Source organism: Gymnodraco acuticeps, unplaced genomic scaffold, assembly GCF_902827175.1.
Source record: "Gymnodraco acuticeps unplaced genomic scaffold, fGymAcu1.1, whole genome shotgun sequence".
NCBI lineage: Eukaryota > Metazoa > Chordata > Actinopteri > Perciformes > Bathydraconidae > Gymnodraco > Gymnodraco acuticeps.
Window position 1 is genome coordinate 628,909 of NW_022992021.1, and position 21,173 is coordinate 650,081.

The 21,173-nt window shown below is 40.4% G+C and overlaps 1 protein-coding gene across 1 annotated transcript in view; it reads right to left on the minus strand.

The window, feature by feature from the left end:
• mphosph8 (M-phase phosphoprotein 8) overlaps positions 1-17,404 on the minus strand; it is a 28,709-nt gene extending 11,305 nt beyond the window's left edge. Inside the window, 8 exon segments of the mRNA XM_034201447.1 lie at positions 7,234-7,322; positions 7,934-8,056; positions 8,676-8,936; positions 9,048-9,144; positions 9,685-10,055; positions 10,058-10,736; positions 14,037-14,198; positions 17,164-17,404. Of these exon segments, the coding sequence (XP_034057338.1) occupies positions 7,234-7,322; positions 7,934-8,056; positions 8,676-8,936; positions 9,048-9,144; positions 9,685-10,055; positions 10,058-10,736; positions 14,037-14,198; positions 17,164-17,268 (1,887 nt within the window). The 5' untranslated portion in view covers positions 17,269-17,404.
• Positions 17,405-21,173: the final 3,769 nt, after the last annotated feature.

The window sequence follows — 21,173 nt, forward strand, 5'->3', positions numbered from 1 at the left end:
ATTGGTCGGGACCAGTCGGGACGTTGTGAATCGCGCTAAGCTCCATGGAGGTGTGATTTCCTTGTTTAGCGATACACAGCGAAACTCATCCTGAGCACACACAAAGTCACAGCCGAAGTAAAAACAATAAGTGTGGCTTGATATTGAAGGGTTGATAAATGCTGTGAGAATGGGTCTGCAGAGAGAATGGGTCTGCAGAGAGAATTTCGCCGCGATCCCAACTGTCTGTTATCAGCCTGCAGCCAGGGAGGAGATCAGCAGAGCTGCTTGCACTGAGTGTGTGAGGAAGTCCGTGGATTGGTCAATTTGGACCAATCAGCGGGGGCTTAACGTAACGGCTCCGCGGACGTAACGGCTCCACGGATTGGTCCATTTCGAAGAATCAAATGGACAGTGACGTATCTTCAACGAGGCGTTTTGGAGAGTTATTTTCTGTTTTAGAGTTTTACTCGCGACATGGTGTACTTTGAGGGTTTTGACTTTGCACACCGTTTACATGCATAAAAACCTTCATAACACACAAGGGGACGGGTAATAACCGGAAAAGCATGACATGTCACCTTTAAGGTAAAAGCTACAGCCCTTGCACGCCTCTAAAATCACTTATTGTTTGTTTTTTTTGGAAGTCCATTCGAAATATTTACAGGGACATATAAACAGGACCATCCCACTCCGTGTGTGGATTATTTTGTGTCTCTGGTTCATGTCCTTCACTCGGTTTGGAGGCCACAACATGCCCTCTTCTTTTAAATGACTGAATTGAGTTATGTACAAAATACTTGACATCCCTCCATGTTCTGCTGTTTAAGGCAGGTTCAGCAGCTAAACATGCATCACAATCCTTTTTGCCTGGCACTTTCACAAGTGTACAGAAGTCTCCCATCTGATGCCTCACAGCATCCTGCTCCTCCTTGCTCCACAACCTCTTGTTTCTCTTTTGAGGCTTGTCAGCTGCACTTGACCCACTTTCCTGTCCAACTGGTGTTCTGTCAGAAACACCCGTTCTATGGACTGTTGGGACAACCTGAGCAGTTGTAGGAGCCCTAGGTGGTGATCCTGTGGGGTACCCAGGTGTACTTACATTGTTCAAAGGTGTGAAAGAAGAAACAATTGGCCTATTTCTGTCAGTTATTGGTGAGAAAGCAGTGGCCATTGGTGCAATTGTGTTCAATGGCGTGAATGTAGGAACCATTGAAGTGCTTGGGACAGTAAAGGTGCTAAAATGAGGAATCATGGATGAACCTGTATTGTCCTGTGGTGTATACACAGAAGATACTGACATACTTGTGGCATTCTGTGTATAAGAAGGGGACAACGGCATTATGATGTTGTTCTCCGATGTGTATGCAGGAGGCATTAGTGCATTTGTTGTGTTGTGTGGAGTGAATGTAGGAACCACTTGTGTATCAGTAGCGTTTAATGGTGTGAAAGTTGAAATCAACTGTTGACTTGTAAGGTTCATGTCTGCACTAGTAGAACACAAGGAAGCATACGTTGAAGTCATCTCCTGGGAGAAATTGGTTGGAACCATTGTCATACAACAACTACTTTCAGTCAGATGATCTAGATTCACTGTTGTCAAACTACACACAACGTTCGAGTCTTCCAAATCTTTCTCTGTGTTTTGGACTCCACCTTTTGAACTCTCAGTTAAACTCCCGTCAGATTTATGGTGGTTACTTCTCCTCCGTATTGTCTGTAGTGTGTTGTGTACGTAGTTTTTGACGTCGGTCCAAGATCTCCCACAAAGATCTGGTTCAGCAGCTATGCAAGCATTGCACTCTTTTTTGCCTGGAACCTTTAACTCTGTGATAAATTCACTCAAGTAACGCTTCACTGCGGCCTGCTCCCACTCACTCCAGGGTCTTCTCTTTAAAGCAGGCTTCTCTACAGTTCCTAAAAAGATAAAGTGTATAATGGTTAAACAAAGAAAATAAAGAATGCATTAGTCTCTACATTTGAAGTGATAGACTCAAGAGCTTGACAGTTCATTCCTGATCTTAGAAAATGGAAGATTTTGTTTAATTGGCTATTGTTTGTCTGATTGAAGTTGATTGTTCTGGAGTATTTATCTGAGTGCTTTTTAGCAGCGTGGGGTATCTTGTTTTCTTTTGCACCTCAGAGTCTTTGCAGGAGCACCCTAGTTTAAATCATTTGAACTCAGAGCAGAAAAGCTTCTGACCTCTGTGGTGGCTTACTTTCAATGTCTTCCTAGGCAATCTGCAAAACATTTGATCAAACTGTGGCCTACTTTCTAACCTTTAAGCGACTGACTAGCTTTTAGCCAACATTGTTTTACCCTGTTTTGTTAGAAACGTAATGCAGAGGCCAAAGGAAAGGTGATTTGGTGGTACAAAAAAGAAAAAGCGAAGGCTTCTAGTTAAAAAACTACAACAAAAAAGGCAGTTGACTGCGCCCAAGCTATGAAAAGTAAAGACTGTCAATTGTTGTTCACGAATTAACTGTCAAGTTCTGGAAGTGATCACAGGTCAATCTACTGATAAATACAGTGTAGTAGGTAGTGTAGTAGGTTAAATACAGATTGGAACACCAATACTTTGAGCCCTTGAAAATCAAAGAACACAGTAATGCAAAAGGTACTCACCATCTCTTGCATTGGTAGGTGGACTTGATGGAAGCGTTCGATCCATTTTGAGAAGCTGTTGGCTCATTTCCTCCAGCAGTAATGCATTTTTTGAGAGACTGTAACACTCCTGGCTACTGCTTCCCAACATCTTGGATACTTGATCCACTTCGTGTTCACTCAGGCTCATGAGCTGCCAGCAAAGGGCAATTTGCTCTCTTAATGATGAGGACAGAAGGGCTTCAGGGTTTTTTACTCCACATTCCATTGCAGACCTTCGGAAACAATCCAATGCTCTGATGAAGGACGGACCTTCAGTCCGTGCAAACAGGTATGGGTTCATTTTTGACACGCCGGCTTGTTCTCTATTTTCAACGAGCAAATCGATTGATAAAACCATTTTCTCTGTGAGCAGAACCAGCATGTTCCTCCCGAACTGACCTTCTAGTTCTAATCTGGTGAAACTGCTACCAAGGTCCAGCTCCAATTTAGTGCTTTTTCTAATTTGATCTGCAGAGGGCATAAATGTTCCACAACTCTTCTTATTGTAACTTTGCAAAAGCAATCTACCAATATTTCCTACCCGTCCCCTGTTGAACAAACACACATCTGCAAGGGTGGCCTCGCTGAGCTTTTTCCAAGTTGACAAATTAGGACTTTCTTTCAGCTCCTTCCTTGCTTCTTCTTCTTCCCCCGTGATAAACGTGTGGAGTTTCATCAGATCTTCCGTCACAGTTGATTTGTCTACTTCCACTTTCTTAACGTCTTGCTTTTGGGATAATGCGAGAGCTTTGCGAGAAAAACACTCACTCCACTTTGTATCGAGAAGTTGTATGAACTTTCTTACTTCACTTTCTGTTTCACTGTCCTCTGTCATGCGGCTTTCCCCAAAAGCTATTTCTGCAGCACGTTTCAGAGAGTAGCGAATCTTGGAGACGAGGGAAATTGTTTTAAACTTACTGGAACTGGGGTCAAAGCCACTTAGTTTTTTGGCCCCTTCAATGGCTAATCCAAATCTGGATGGAAGGCATATTTCATGCAGGTACTTTACGCTGCCATCAAGCTCATTTACAGCGACCACAAATCTACCTAATTCCCTCATCTTTTGTGCAATATAAGCAAACTGAGACTTGTCATGGTCATACTTGGCAGACAATGCATTTCCATATTTACAAATAAGGGGATCGTTTCTAACATGCCTTGAAATATCATCTTGATGCATGATGTGGATGATTTCCTCGCACCCACCAATTAAGAACTCTGACATTGGAAGCAGTCGGGAGGCAGCACTATGGACTCTGCTTTTCTTAGTTTTATCAGAAGATTTCTGATCTCCCTTTCTGGCCTTACATGACCGCTCATGCCTCCATAAATCTGTTTTGCGATAAAAAGCAAAGCAGTGCTGGCAAGGAAGGAAGTCACGTACTGATATGCTGGGATTTTTAACCTGTTTCTTGGTGACAATTTCCCCTTCGCCACTTTTGAGAACTTGGCAATTATGTTCATAATCTCCTCTATTTCGAATCTGGTCAAGTAGACTCTGTCTAACTCTGGAACCTTTGGGAAAGTGTATTGCATGGGTAACATCTGTTTCCTCTGCATGCCTTCTTTCCAAGTGCTTTGCAAGTTGGGTATAAGCGATTTTGCAATATAAACAGAAGTGCTTTTTACCTGGCTCTTTTTTTTCCACATCCACTTTAGCAGGAATCAACTGAATAACTCTCTTACTGGATCGTGCTGGTTGTTTTCTCGCCACATATCTTCTGCGACGCCATGGTTGCCTTTTACGAATCTCTTTTGTGCTCGACTGAAATGTATCTTTACCATCTGACTGACCTGCCTCTGCCTCATCACTTGAGCCATTTGAGTCCTCAGGGGCATTGCCATTTTGTTCTGTATTGTCATCGTTTCTTGTAAGCATCCCTTCTGCATTTGTGTTATCTAAATGAACAAAGTTCAAACTCATTTTACTTGTAAAACAACCATTTGCGTCCTCTGACATCTCGTCTTCCTGTGCTTGCTTCTGGTCTTCCTTTCCTTGACTTTCCTGCTTGGCAGCAGAATCAGAAGCAGCACTTTTTGATTCCGTTATATCCTTTCCACCATTTGGGATCAGTTCATGTTCCCTGAAAGTCACTTGCTCAGTATTTATACTGGCAGAACAGCTTGGCATTCTTTCTACCTCCATACCTTGTGGGAAATTCTCTTTTACTCTTTGAGTACCCTCGTAATTTCTGGCACTGTCAAGGTCAGAAGTCAACCTAAGAGCATCACCCGAACTTCTCTCTTCAATCAAGCTCCTCTCGCCTTCAAATGACCTCGCCTCACCAATAGTACAAGCCTGCAAGAGAACAAGTATATGTAAGACTCATTGCCAAATCAGATTCCATGTATAATTTACTGAGTGAACCTAAAGCACAGACCCACTCAATGTGGGATAAACAAAATAAAGCTATACTTTAGTTTGAATTTTGGTTGTTAAGTGATGGTAAGTCAGGCAACTCGTTTTTGGTACTGTCTTTTAAACATTCTTTGCACATTTTCAAATGCTTTTTAACACATAAGCACCTTGGCTATGCCCCACCAAGATCCAGGCTCATTCAAACAGAAGTCAATGTGATGGCCACACATCACTTTTAGACCAACATCTGTAACAAAAGACCCATTGACACCTCTCAAGTACAAAAACCACATGTGACCCATTCGAGAACAGTTAATGGCTTTATTGGATCAAGCATTTTGATATTGTAAATGTCTAACCAAGTATATGTAGTCATGGCATGTTGGATGAAATGCTACATGAAGTGAACAGAATATGCACTGACGCTAGACCTACATTGACGTCTTGCATTTAAAGAAAACATATTTGTTATGTTATGAACAGCTTTTAGGCTTAGCATAGCAGTTTTCCTCCAGTATAATATTAAAAAATGGGTGACTAGGTACAGATGCAAAACAATTGAATGGTGTTCAGCCATTTTAAGGTGAGAACAACATATATATATAATGTTGAATAAATGATAGTACTGGTGCATGCTGGTTGCACGTGTTGTGTTATGCTAATCATTATGAAACATCTGAGAGCATATACAGTAAGTACCTGCTTCATAGAGATCATCTTGTCCCAATACTTCATGTTTTCAGTGTCTTCTTCCATTGTTGGGTTACCTGCAAGGAAAGATGACACAACAGTCTCTAATGTGTACATATCATCATGAATTAATAATGTTGAATGAATAAAGTGTCCAAGTTATCAATGTACAACTCCACTAGCTGCTAACATCACGTGTAATTAGAGCAATGAGCAATTTACTTTGGTGAAGATTCTTGTTAGCTTTTATAATCTTCTGCCCATATTACAATACCTTTCACGTTGAAAGTAATCAAAAAACATGATGTGTTTAATTGAACTTTTAAGTGTTCCATGCTTAAAAAAATTGCAATTGTAAACAAACTAAATGGCTACATAAAAGAATATTCACAATATTGAAATATCCCTCAACATATGTCAAATATTTAATTTGATAAAACATTTAATGACACACTCTTACCTGGGTTTGTAGCAGAAGTGAAGGTGATTTGGAGTTGTGAAGAATATCTTGAAGCGTTCAATTATTAGTAGACATGAAACCGTTAAGTCTGAGGTTTGAGATGTTGAAGAGAGATTCCTTGGTGCACTGTTTACATTTCTTTCATAGAAGCACCGTTTGGGTTATTTGTTTAGATCCTTTAGTTGTAACGGTATTAAGTCATCTCTGCTTCAGCATGTAGCTCTCATTTTTTTATTTTGACATGTACAATTATTTTAGGGTGTCCTCAGATATTCCAAAGACTCTCCATAAGTCTTAAAATGTAGTCAAATCACAAATAGATGATTGTATCTGAGACAGAAACAATGTCGTAAAGAACATATGTTGATCCAAGATGGTGGCGCGCAAAGACGCAGTGATCCAGCGCCTTTTTTTTCTCTTCGAGTTCAATTTGGCTGCATCATGTCACCTTAAAAAAAAACTAGTAAACAAACACAATGTGCTGATGTTACCCCCTCCCACCGCTACTGACATTTCACCTGTTGCCAGCCGCCTCAGCTTGTCAGTAAATTGTAACGGGTTGTCAGCAGTAGCCTGACACCGCATTGGGCCGGCAAAACCGGAAAATCTACCCAACTCTAGTCATAATGAATAGGAGGTGCAAGATTTGTGCTCAAAAATGTAAAAAATGTCTCACGTGAGGACATTGCATATGGGACAAAAGCAATTATTGTGCAACCGTTGTTCGTGTGATATGGATCTCAAACCGTTCTACAACTTTGCTTCCATTTGAGCAAAATATAATGTAGTTTAACTCAATGTAAGTTCAACATTTTGTACGGTGATGACATGGCCGAGCAAGTCTTTGACCTTATTTGTTTTTTTTCTACACACACACTTCCATACACACTCACACACATACACATACTGGGGGCAACCAAGGTGCTAGTTGTAACATTTTTTTAAATGTGGTTTTGTCTTGAAATTGAAGTATCAAGAAGCTATATCTAAATAAAATAAATAAAAACACAACATTTGTTTTAAAGATCGCAGATTGGTCAGCTGATTGTTTTTCTAAGATGAACTAAAACAAAACATTTTGTAAGGGAAGGAACATACCTCCTGGTCCAGATTGTACTCCTCTTTGGAATTAAGAGCCAACTTTACAGCCATGTAATCTCCACTCTTCACAGCTTCCCGCAATTCACCTGACGGGGACAAGATGGAATTTTAAGATGTCAAAGATACATAACAATATATTGTGGAAAAAAACAAACAAATTATATGAACAAAAAATGTAAAATAAACATGAGGACAGACCAGAAACGTTATGGTATTTTTTAAATGTTACTAAATGATTTTATAAGCAGGAATGTAAGCATTACTTTTTTGTTGAAGTTGTTAATGTTGGCCTGTTATGTTTGTAGTTAATTTTACATTATTACATTACATTGCATTTAGCTGACGCTTTTATCCAAAGCGACTTACAATAAGTGCGTTCGTCCAACAAAATACAACTTGAAGAAAACAGAATCATATAAGTACATCAGGTTTCATAGAGCCAAAACATTTCAAGTGCTACTCAACTAGCTTTAGATAAGCCAGTCCTTTATTAGTATATAAGTGCTTTGTTAGTAATTTCATTGCTCAAAGTGGAGTCGAAAGAGATGAGTTTTCAGTCTGCGCCGGAAGATGTACTTCAACTGTTCATATTCAACGGTTGGCCTTCAATACGTTTGTTCCTGAAAACTCCTTGACTGCTTCTAGATAGCAGCAGCAGTGTCTCAAATGTGTCCGAGATGTGAATGGAAATACTCACTGGGTGATAATGGAGGACCTGACAGGATCTCGTCGTCTCCGTTCAGATGTTTCTGGAAGTCATCCAGCGTCATCCAGTCCAGGTTCAGGTCCATTCCTAGACTCAAAGTGGCTTGGCCCTTGTCTTTAAAACACACAATGCAGGGACAGAGATACTTCATTAGTTGGCAGGTGGAAACTTTGCAAAATGCAACTCTGAAAATCTTCCGTACATATGCTTCGAACTTCAGTTAGTGTTTGTAGCAGGGATGGAACGATTCTTTGTTTTGCAAGTCAAATGTTATCTTGTAAAATGTAGTTTTTGGTGAAAAAATTAAGTTGTTTCCAGGAGAGGATAACATCTTATCAATTTCCATGTTCTTTCAAGTTTAAGTGCCCTGTGTTTAGGAGGGGGCTCTCGGAAATAAAGAGATTTAAATAATAAACGTTTTACTTGTTGGATTTGGGGAATCTTTGTAGTATTTCTAAATTAATAAGATCAAATCCAAAATAGCTCACAAGACAGTGGTATTACAGCCCAAGTTTGCTTTGGATGGTTCGGTTAAAGTAAAATGTTTTAATTTTCAAGTTAAAAGTCATACATTTGTCCAACTTCAATCCTACCTCTGAATTATTTCAATTCAGAGATCAACAGAAAATGGACATATCAAAGTTACAAGATTGTTGTTTCATTATGAATAAAAAACAATTGGATATTTGGAAGCATCAATGATTATATTCTCAGTGGCCAATCAGATGCATACCAGATTTGTCAGCGCCCCCCGGTGGGTCCTGGGAGTCCTGATTGTCGTCACATGCCATGAAGAGCCTGGTCTCGCTGTCTTCTCTCCTCTTCCTCCTGTCCTCTGCGGGAGGTTTCCTCTCCCAGCCGGGCCGCTGTGCCTCCTCTGATCTCTCCTTCCTCTCCCGGGAATCTTCTCCAGGCTTCTGCTTTGCTGGAGTCTCCTCTGCTTCCCTCTCCTCGCTGTCCAGGCTGAAGCCAAAGCTCTGGCCAGGTCTGGAGGCTAAAGGACAGCAGACAATTCCTCATATTTCTTGGGCTTCAAAGAGCCTCCACATAAAACAAGAGACATAAAAAACGAGAAAAAAAATGTTTGTGCCGGTGTCATGCATACCCTCCGATTGCTTGTTCTTCTCCGTCTTCTCGGACTCTGCTTTCTGAGCCGGAGACTCTTTGGTTGTCTTGGGGATCTTCTCAATCTTTCCTATTAGCTAGAAGTGGGGAAAATACAATGTTAACAGCTTGTAGTTTTTGGAGGTAAACTCACCGGAGTAGCAAGAACAGCGCAAACATGAATGGTAACTAAGGTATATGAGAAGTTCAACATTTGACAGAATTATGATAACTAAGGGTATTGCTTATTCTGAAAAAAATATGAATGTGGTCCTCTCCTGACTTACAAATGATTTACTTTTACTATATCGTTTTTATAACAGTAGATTTAGGCATTTTATGCACTTTCTGTTGCTACGTCCGGCAAAATGTGCGTATTATTACATGTTTAAGATAGCTTCATGAAGGATAAAGGCCCAGGACACAAGCAGTGGTGTTACATCTCATTACCTACATCAATCATTTATACAACGTTTAAATCAATAGACAATTTTCAAAAAACTTAAAAGCATGTACGATGTGAAAATCTCCATTTTCCATGTGTGTTACCTTACAGAAATGTTAAGATAAAGTGTGTATGCACTTTTGTCAAGATAAACCAACATGCAACCCATTTTCGAGAGAGGGAGAGACTTCACCTTTGTGGGTTTGCTGCTGGCCTTCTCTGGGGGGGCCTGATGCCCGGGCTGCCTGCGGGGGGCACGGTCTTTGGCCTCGCAGTTTAACAGGAACTTCTCAAACAGATTAGTGGAGCCTGTAGCGTCCTTCGCTCCCAACGGCTCCTCTTTAGCCACCTCCTCCTCCCTCAACTTGAGGCCGACTGCGGGTGTGACCGAGGAAGAGGAGGACGATGAGGATGTGGAGGAAGACGGGGCTTTGGGGGGTGCGGGCGTGATCTCCTGGCCTTTGCTCTTGGCTTTCTTGTGAAGGGCGGAGCTATCGCTAGAGTCTGAGTGCAGAGCAGTGTCCTCTTTCACTTTCGAGGTGAGGCTCTTCAGTTTTTGGAGGCTGCTTCTTTCTGAGCGGCGTCTGGCTTTTTGCTCTTTTTGTCATGGATGAGGTCTTTAATGCCCTGCAGCTTCCCTTCCAACCTCCCCTTGGTAGGTTTGGACTTGTCGTCAACGCGGGATTTTTCTGCCGACTTTGTCACCGTATCCGTTGATGCATTATCGTCCATTTGGGACTCTGATGGGCCGTCGCTCTGGTTCTCCTCCAGCGGTGCAGCGGCCTCATCTTCAGAGGTTTCTACCTTCCTGTCCTTCTTCCCTTTCCTCTTCTTCCCCTCCTCTACCTTGTCCTTCTTTTGTTTCCCTCCCTCTTTTTCCTTCTCCTTCTTGTGTTTTTTGGAGGGAACAGGCTCATCGTCCTCATCTTCAGATTCAACCAGACGCTTTTTGAAATCAGGCTTTTTCTCCTTTGGAGGAGAGGGTGGAGTCGGGGCTTTCTCTCCTTCTTCTTCCTCTTTGTCGGTGTCTGGTGCCGGGATCGGCCTCAACTGCTCCTTCCGTTTCTCTTTCTTCTTCTTCTTCTTCTTGTCCCTTGGAGGTAGTTCCTCTTTTACTTCTTCTTCTTCTTCTTCCTGTACCCTTATCTTTTTCTTCTTCTTGACAGGTGCCTCTGTGGGACGGTCTTTGTCACTGTCGATGTCTGAGTTTGCATCAAACAATTCGCTCTTTGAAGGCAGAGGTTTCTATTAGAAGGACAGATAAAGCACAATAAGATTTATATATTATTTTTGGCTATCTAGCTAAGGCAACATGAATTTCAAAAATACTAGGGGCTGAAATCTTCAAAGGGCTCTACAAGTCTAACGGTCTAATCTCTGATAATTTCTCAGATAATCTTTTTAGTGAATTTAACACTTATGTTGTGATCGGGTCTCCCGTGACCCGTTTCAAGTTAAAATGATATAATAACTAGGGCTGGGACTTTAACGCGTTAATTAAGATGAATTAATTACACAAAAATTAACGCATTTTAATCGCACTTATTTTTGCACCGCGGAACGTTTCTCACTGGATGAGTTTCAGGCGTACCGATTATACTGGAGCACCAACTAATGTTCATGACTTCAGACAACAACAAACCACAGTGAACAACAGTGGGAAATGTTGTTTTAAAAAACGGACGGATAGAAGCGTCGATAAGAGCACGGTTGTGTGCAAATTATGCAAAAAGGAATTCGCATATCACCGCAGCACATCAAGCCTCAAGTATCACCTCAATGCAAAACATATAGCAGCTAGCGTGGAAGCTAGCGTGGACGTTAGCCTCTTTTATCGCGTTCACACCAAAAAGAGCCGGTACTAAAATTAGTTCATGAGAACCTTTTTACCCCCCACGAAAGTCCCTGCTAGAGAGCAGAGAGCTGCTAGAGAGCAGGGACTTTCGTGCGGCTCTCTTGTGAGAAAAGAGCTATATTTCTGATTGGCTGGGCGGATTGCAAACCACGCCCCGTAAAACTCCCAAAAAGTTTGGTGAAGCCGCCATTTTATTATCCTCTCATTAGCATTATTAGCATTAGCATTAGCCCAGCGCAGAAACGCAGAGAGACTAACTTATGGCAACACAAAATAAAAGATGGGAGCGGTGGAGATGAGGAGGTGTCGACGTTCTGGCGATTTACTCGGAAGGCTTCAGTAGAAGCTGCTGGGACTCCCAGCAGCTTCTACTGAAGCCAGTCCCCAACTCCGGGAACTTCCGGCCGCGGACTTTGGGCGGCAGTATACGACGTGAAGTGGTTTTCGGCCTGCCAGTAAACCCAAAGCAGAAGAAGAAGAAGTGACGTCAGCGGCTTCATTTGTTCTCATGAACTAAGTTCTCATGAACCTTTGTGGGAAAAGTACTGCGGTGTGAATGCGCCTAATGGTATACTAAAATCCATGTGAAAAAAATTGCTTCTCACTGTTCTCAGGTCAAATATTTATATGCGATTAAAAAAGCGATTAATTTCGATTAATTAATTACAAAGCCTCTAATTAATTAGATTAATTTTTTTAATCGAGTCCCGGCCCTAATAATAACTAAACTCTAGTTTTTTTTTTATCGGAACAAGGCTTCATGATATCCTCCACAACAGATATATAAACACTACAAAACTGATTTTTACCATTTTAGCCAAGTCTGAAGGTCTCTAAAAAAAAAAAAGCGTATAATTTGGTGTTCAGGTCTGGGTAGACCCAGTAGAATTGTTGGGGGTGACTCAGGGTCAAATTTGGCCCAAGATTCATCTTTGACTTTAGACACCCCTCCCCCTCCCCCTTCATGCACTGTAACAATCATTTTTTGCAACATGCACCTGGTCTCCCCTCCCTCTGCCCCCCTCCCCCCATGGGAACTCCACCTTTCTCAAAGAATATGTGCACTAACACTTGAACCTGAACTCACATGCACATGGGCAATATGTGGTGTAATGAGTTTTGGGCCATAAAATAAAATTACAACAGGATTGTACGGTTATGAATGCATAATTAGTTAGTTATGATGTAGTTCAAACAATATTGGATGATAGTCATTTTTTGTGTGTGTTTTGGACTGAGATAAATCATGGGTCAAAATTGACCCGCTAACACCATGAACGGTAACAGCTTTCGAACACAACACAAGGGTTAAAACCCAGTGTTTTTCTGAAAAGGATAGCTATTAGGGGTGTAACGGTTCACAAACATTTCGGTTCGGTACGTACCTCGGTTTTTTGGTCACGGTTCGGTTCGGTACGTTTTCGGTACAGCAGAATTTTTTTTCACAAAACATATATATATATTTTTTATTATTATTATTAAACTGTGAATAATGTATTCACTCAAATAAATACAAAATATAATAAAATGAACATTAAGGTGCAGCATTTCGATGAACTGAAATAATCTGTATTTGAACTGTACTGTACTAGCACCTAAGCAGCCAGTTTGACATTAGGACTTGCTTGTCATTGTATTTTCATGTTTTTTTAAAGAAAGATGAACTTGTCCACATTGCTTGCTGAAAGGGCATATCTGCTGGCACTAACAATGTCTCCTGCTGTGGAGAACACCCTCTCTCTAGGGACAGAGGTAGCAGACACAGCCAGGTAGCGCTTTGCTAACATGGCAACATAAGGATATTTGGTGTTTGTAATAGCTTTGGCTCGGTCTGAACTCTCTGCGAGTGGTGGAGGCTTACATGCTAGTGGGAGTTGGGTTTGCACTTCAGTCTTTTTTCTTTTGGTACCGGTGATATTCACGTTCGGGTGATGCCTTTTCAAGAGTGTGCACTGTGCAAGTTTGATGTATTGCCAGCCGCGTAACCAATTTTAGTTGAACAATGCTGACAAACAGCTTTGGTTCGGTCCACCTGTCTTTGTCCGTCATCCTTGTACGTAACTGCGAAACCAAAATGTTCCCAAACCGGAGACTTCAATGATGCTGGAGGATTTTCGAGCTCAACTTTATCTGCGTTCGCCATTAATTTTTGACAGTTCCTCAAATTACTGACTACATTTGAACGCATCCCTCAGACCAGCTCTCATAGTATGCCTCTCATCCAATGAAATGACTTGCTCGCTCTATGACGCGTTGAACCCAATGTGAGCAAATTACTCTGAATGCTGCGACGCAGCACCTGAGATTACTTCCAAAAAGTTATTCACGTTCTCAATTTTTTACGTTTAACGTTATATTCGTTCGGTACACTTCGGTACACACCTGTACCGAACCGAAGGGCCCGTACCGAATAATTTCGGTACGGGTACGTGTACCGTTACACCCCTAATAGCTATACATCTATTCTCGCTCAGATATTTGGTATATAAATATCTACGGATGTGTTTTGGACACATTTCTTGGCGGTGGGGAGTTCAACAATCTATCTCAGCCGGTCATGCCAACAAGCCATAATGAGTAATTAGGGGTAATACCGTATTGCTTAAATGCTGTTTCTAACGCCTGTCTTATTAATACAGTGAATATAGTATCAGTGATACTCTGGTTAGCAGACTGTCACTTAGACGTACCGGGGGCTTCTTGGCTTCTGCCTCTTTCTTGATCTTGATCTCAGCCATGTTCTTCTTAAAAGCCAAGAGGACCTCACGACAGTCCTCCAAGTGGGCCTCTGGCTCCCAAGTGTCATCGTCCGAGCAGTAGTTCTTCCAGCGGACTCTGTAGAGCACTTCACCCTGAAAACAGAGAGAGAGGGATATGAAGCTCCAGCATTCAATCAACATCAACCTGACAGGGTGGCTGGTAGCTGCCAGAATGTATCTACCGAGTAGTTTACCAGCTAATCTGATGATGGCTTCCTGTGATAAACATTGCAGACAAGCTAAATACCATTTTTATTTTACTCATTCATTTTTCGTTTTCATAACAATGTCAACAAGTGTTCATTGGGCAGAAAAAGTGGAACAGTAAGATTTAAAGCCTAAAAAGACAACATCAAGTGCAACCATCAAGAGATCAGAGAAAAGTGAGAAAAAGTGTGCAACAACATGGCTTTTATTGTAAAGTAACCAGAGGAAGTATCCTAGTTATAGTATTTGTTTGACAAACAAGAATAATCTTGATTTACTGTTAAGATTTTAAAATAATTTTTCTATTTAGCCGGGACAATGTCTTCATAAAAGGGGTGGGTTAGTTGAAGGGCTGAAAAATTAATACTGAGGCTATAGCATACATCAAATGAGAAAGAGTAAAAGTAATTAAGTGAAACAATGTTCTTCATCTCTCATGGATTTAAAGACATGTCACAAAAACTAATCGGAAAAACAGTGACTTCTGACAGTAAAATATGTCTTTGCAGGAACAATCTTTCTCTGATATAGAAAATTCGTGCAGTTATCATATTGATTATCTTAGCACTGACTTTAGATATTCTGTTCCATTTATTATCTAAACATGCATTGGCTTCCTCTTCCCCTTACTTCACACATAGATAAGTATTTCTACTTTCTTCACACACAAACAGTTAGTGTATAGCCCTTTATAACTCTAATCCATGACATTGGGCTCCCATGTTGTGCATCGCTGCACCTGTACATAAACTGTCTATTTGAATGGCTGCATCTTCATGTAGAGCTGCCAGCAGGCCAGGCTTACTTTCTAAATGTGTTTGTTTTCACTCTCCTCTGTTTTTGTGAGCTTTTCTACACAGGTGGCGCAAACCCCTTGAGGCTCTAAAAAGCCTCTTTAAAAATCGGAGACCAGCACTAAGCCAAGTGTGTTAATAACTCACTCGGGATCAAATTAGCTCCACCACCTCCATGACCATGTGATCCTCATTTAGCAGATTCTACTAGTCCCTCAAGTCTCCCTACATAGCAGTCACTTTAATCTGTCATTGAGGTAATTTGCCTTCAATTTGTGGTTCTTATTATATGGTTACAATCCAAATCAGAGCATGATTCCTTTCATTTTCTCCAACTATTTGGCCAAAATGGGTTTCTCCTGTACGATATGTTGTTAAACATCAATTTCATGTGTATTTAAATCGATCAAGAAATGCGTTAAGTCAGTGTTTTGAAGTGATGCTGCATAATTAAAGTTTTATAATGACAAATGATTCAGTGAGGATGGCTCTGCAGCTGGAGATTTGTTTATTTGTTGCCTCTGTGAATGTGTTACAGGTTTAAAAAGAGCTTACTCTTGAGGTGTGGAAATTGAATTTAACAGTACATCTTTTGACAGAAACATGAATACAGTTTTTGTTCAGTTGGATACAACACTTGAGTTGCTACTGAATCGACACTTTGCTTATTCCTGATTCTCGTCATGAAAATGCAAAAACTAAATAAAAAAACAATAGGAAAGAGCTCAGTTAAGTGAAATCATTCCAGAATAACAATGTTCCTCAAGCATGAATACACCTATGTTTATTTGTAAATCTCATAAAGGAATTTGAGTGTGTTGAAAGATGGGGAAAACGTTTAAATGACCGTAAATGAAACAAGTTGACTGTGAAGAATCCTTTAAAGTTCGTAAGAAAAACATCCACTTTTAAATCACTGGGAGTATAAGTGTGAACAAGTTGCTTTGTAAACCTAATGCAAACATTTAAATAAAAACGTGTTTTAAGTCGTTTCATTCTGTGTTTTAAATGTCTTCTGTTTCTATTGGGAAGCACTTTTTAGCAGTTTATACAATTAACTTTATTATTAAATATGAAAAAATAAAACACCTGTCCCATGGTTAATGTGTGTTATTTTATTATTAAAAGTAACTGGTTTTTTAAATTATTCTATAAAATGTCATAATGTTAAGATAATACATATCCTTAATTTAAAATTGCAAATGAGAGGTTTCATTATAATCCATCTGGAGTTTCTTTACCTTCAATCAATCAATGTGTATTTGTTTATATGTGTAATGCCTTTCCTGTACAACCTATGCCTAGGTGGTAAAAGTACTTAGGCTAAAGTAAAAGTACCAGAGAGTAGGGATACAAGTTACAAGCAATCAAAATGTAGAAAATTATCAAAATATATTTAAAGTAAAAGTACTCATTCTGCAGATTGGTCCATTTCAGAATAATTGAATGATAAGAATAAATACATGCTAATATTCATCTTAGTACCTCAAAATTGCACTTATGTATAGTACTTGAGTAAATCGACTTAGTTACTTTACACCACTGTGTGTTGTTCATTATCATGCATTGATGCATTTCTCTTTCAAAACACACGTTAGTGATCTGTTGTCATGCCAATAACGGCGTAACGTAAATACAGTCTATGGTAAATACACATCAGGAATTAGGCTAATTGATAGTGCTTACCGCTGTGAAAACTCCCTATGCAATATGTTTCATGAACAATAAAACCAGCACTACTCTGGGGTATTGTTTTTATTTAGCTATGCATGTGGGCAAGATATAAAAAACAACTGCAAGCTTGCAGGGCGGCCGTCCTTGGAGGAGAGCGATGTCCGCTCTCCTCTCCTCAAGGGAGAAGTTGTGCTAAAAAGCCCGATGCTAAATGTGCACGAAAATACCATTTAATGCATCAAAATGAACTTGAAATACACCGCATACAGGTGTTAAAGTAACAATATGTGTCTGCATATGGTTGTAGGTGAGCTATGCACAGCAGGAGTGGAGAATATAGCAATGCCACCATGTTGTTAGCTAGTTAGCTTAGCTAGCTTTACCTCTTCCACCCGCATGTCGATGATCCGCTCCACTTCGAACTGAGCCTCCACTTCCTCTTCTTGCTCGCTGTCCGCGGTCTCTACTTTGTCAGCCTCCGCCGCCATGGCTGCGGATTTGTTTAAAATTGTAAGATTTTTTGGATCCAGGAGTGGTGAAAAAGGCCGCTTTGGCTGTGTTCAGGAAGCAAAGTGTACCTGTGCTGCAGCAGCACCGCCCGTTCTTACCACGCAACGATGCATTCAAGTGCTGCCCATAACCTCACAATTCACAGATCTCACTTTTACTATTTGAATTTAAAACAGTTTTTGTCAAAGCTTTCAGACGTAAACACAGTACATGCTTCACGATACACAGCACTCATTTAACCAATAAATACATTAAAATAAAGCAGAACAACGCGATACTTATCATTTAACACAGGCCGATTCGGTCAACCACCTGTGTCTGACAAAGTTAACAAGTTCCCCTATAATGACATGTCTTAACTACATGAATAGAAAGACTACAATAGTTAAACAAAATAAAAAAGAATGTTCTGAACTGTGGGTTTCTCTACCACCGCACTACGGTGTCGTTATTACACACGTTGGAACCAAAAACCCCGAGGTTACGGGAAGGCAGCATGGACATTAAGCTGCCCTCTGGATTTTAACTGCATACATTTTAAAACAATGAAACACACATGGTGGACTGGACTGCACAAAGAGACAGATTTAAAATGATAACATATATACATTAAAATATCCTATACTGTTATATTGTAACACACAACTAACTCGAAAAGGGCAGCTTAGTGGTCATTTAGCCAAGTGCAATTCAATTCAACTGTTTGTGGTCAGAAGATCTTGTGTAGAATATATTATATATCCCATGCGTTGCATATCCATAGGCGTCATTTGCGCTGGGGACCCTGGGGAAAAGTATAACTTATAAATGTTCTGAAAAATTGCGTGCACAAAGAAATGTAATAGGCCTAAACCAAAACACTGGTTTAGTGTCAAGATGTGCAATTTGGACATGTTAGTAAACTTTTAATAGACAATGTAAAACAAAACATGGCTCCCGCTTTGCGGCAGAAGGGCGCAGGCAGAGCACTTTAAAAAAAAAAGTAATATAAACTGAATGCATAGTTTACATGTTAAAATAAAAAAAATACTACTTCCCCCCCCAGACCCCCCTGCAGGGGTTCGGTTTGCGAACATTGTTTTCACAACATGTGAGTATGCATGTGTCTCTGTGGAGAACAGGCGTGTTCAAGGCGGAGATCTTGGCTTCCTCATTCATTCCTGGCTGCCAACACTCACGCATTGAGCGTGAGAGTCACGCAATTAACCCATATCTCACGCACTCACGCCACACTTGCCTTTCCTCACGCTAAGTTTTCATCCAAAATAAATGTATAAATATAAAAATAAAGTGAAGGAACAGCAAACCGAGCGGTCTACGAAATGAGTGTGTTTTGAGTGTTGTATGTTTTGTAATAATGGACCAAGAGTCTCTTTAAATAAAGATGATGATGATGATGATGATGATGATGATGATGATGATGATGATGATGATGATGATGATGATGATGATGATGATGATGATGATGATGATGATGATGATGATGATGATGATGATGAAATGAGACGGTTTTCTGGCTTAGTTCAGTAAAGTTGGAACGATATTGGGAGATTCTGATTTCACGGATCAATAACTCATGAACAAAACGTTATTCAGACACAAAGGACGTCTCCTAAGTACCGTGGGGTTGACAACGAACTACAATCACATTTTGAAAAAAGTCACTGCGCCGTCCTCCGAGCTGGACACACATGGTACTAACGGAACTAAAGAACCAAAGTACCAGGGAAAGTCCTGCGGTGTGAATGCGCCTATAGGTCTCTATCGTGGTCTCTATCCGCAGCCGGAGAAGAAACGAGTGCTCAGGGACCGTCTGCAAAGTGCAACTCCGAAAAAAGAGAATACAATAGTATTCAATCATTATTATACACTAGCCTATACAGCTTATTACCAAACTCACTACACACATCAATAGTCTCCTGTGCGTCATACTACAGCAAGGAGTTTGGAAGAATATGCCTTTGAATAATTTTGGGGAATATTTATGATGTAAAAGCTCCAATAAATATGGCATCATCTTAAATAACTTTACTATTATCCAGTATATTTCTACCAAACTCACTATTTGCATTGTTGTTGTTAGCATCTGGTTAGCTTAACGGATATTAAAAGCTGTTTCTAAAACAAGGAAAGGGAGAGCTCCCTCCTGCCAGACTGAGAGATAACTACAGCTCAGTGAGGTAAGGGGCTCTCTCAACGTCTCAAACGTTTTGGTCACCATTTATGAGAATAAATGAAAAACAGTTATGAAATACTATAGGACAGTAAAACAAGGATACAGTTTAAAAGGTGAGTGATTTGTAAAATAAAAATAAAATCTGTTTGCCATAAATTCATTTTGCTCTCAAAATGCACCAGGTTGATGCATTCTTCCCGGGGAGCATTTTTTGGTTCCTACGAACAACATCTGTAGCCTGCCTGACACTGTCAATCCTGCCGATACAGGTGTTGCTAGTAATAGTGCTGCAGATAGCTGTAACAATCTTTCACAAGTGGTTACAAGCACCAAAATGTCAATGTTTATCCCTCTGGGGCCATTTATTTAAAAAAAGCCTGTTAGAGCCACCTCAATTTTCAAAATGGCGACCATCTTCCAAGATGGCCGCCATTTCCAGCCGAGGAAACAGTATTTTACCACAGAATTTCACCACTGTGTACATTTGGGTGATTTTGGTATTGAATTATATGTTTTTGACTATGGGAAAGTCAAATGTATATGTTTGAACTTGTTCAGAGCTGTTTTGTTTAATTTTAAAATACAAAATACAAAATGTAAAACATAACACTTAAAAAAATTGATAATTACAAAAACATGTAAAACTACGATTTTCAAACACCAACAGGAAACTTATTTCCATGTTTATTAGATATAACATTGCCACAGTATGATTGTGTATGTATTTACTCCTGACACCTGCAGCTAAATAATGCTGTACAGGGAAGACCAAATCGGTAACATTTGCATTGTTCACTGCATTCCGACTTGCATCCACACTTGGTTAGCTGCTGACAGCTCTCAGCGATAGGCGGAAGCTTGGTCCAGAATATCTGCCAATGATCTTCTTCTTTGGTCCATCCCCACTCTGCAGGACTCTGTATTTCAGGTTGAAGCACTGTTGACTGACTCCATATACCTGCCTGGTAGGCTGCACGTTTCAAATGCTGCAGTAGAGCCGCTTGGGAAGGAGGAATGCTTGTAGGCCCTCTGTTTCCTTGCAAACATGTAAAATCTGGCATCATTAACACCCTCAGCAACACTGGACCTGTCATACATCATGACCACACATTTTTCCAAGATCTTCAATTCGTCATCATAAACCACTGTTGGTGGATACTGGCTAAGTTTACTGAAGAGATCAGATGCCTCGTCAGTCGTCACAAACTTCCCATGTCTGCCAAGCTGTCTTCTTGCCTTTACCGCGGAAAGCTGAAACAACATCACAGCCAGTAAAGGCATGAAAGAAGAGAATCCCTTTGCTCTTTTCCATTCCAATAGAAAGACAAAGGTCATGCACAGTGATCCACTTAAGGTTCCGTCCATGGCCAAAGGCAATCCACAACTGTTGCAGACCAATTTCCTGAAGGGTTGGAAGAATGCTGACTGCAATCACAAGAATATCTGTGTCGTTGGCTTTTATAATTATGTTTTTTCTGCCCTCTTTTGCTGCTTGCTTGGCATGCACAAAGATTATTGTGTCGGCTTCTTCGTGACTACAGGGAGCCAACTCGTCTAGGCTCATGGTTTGGGTACTAGTGTTTTCTTCTTTGGTCACAATGACCACATTTTGCGCTGACATCTGTGCAATTTTGTCAGCAAGGTAGTGGAAGAGTTCAGTTTTGTTGTCATTGTCTCTGAGAAAGCTCTGCCAGTTTGATGGAATTT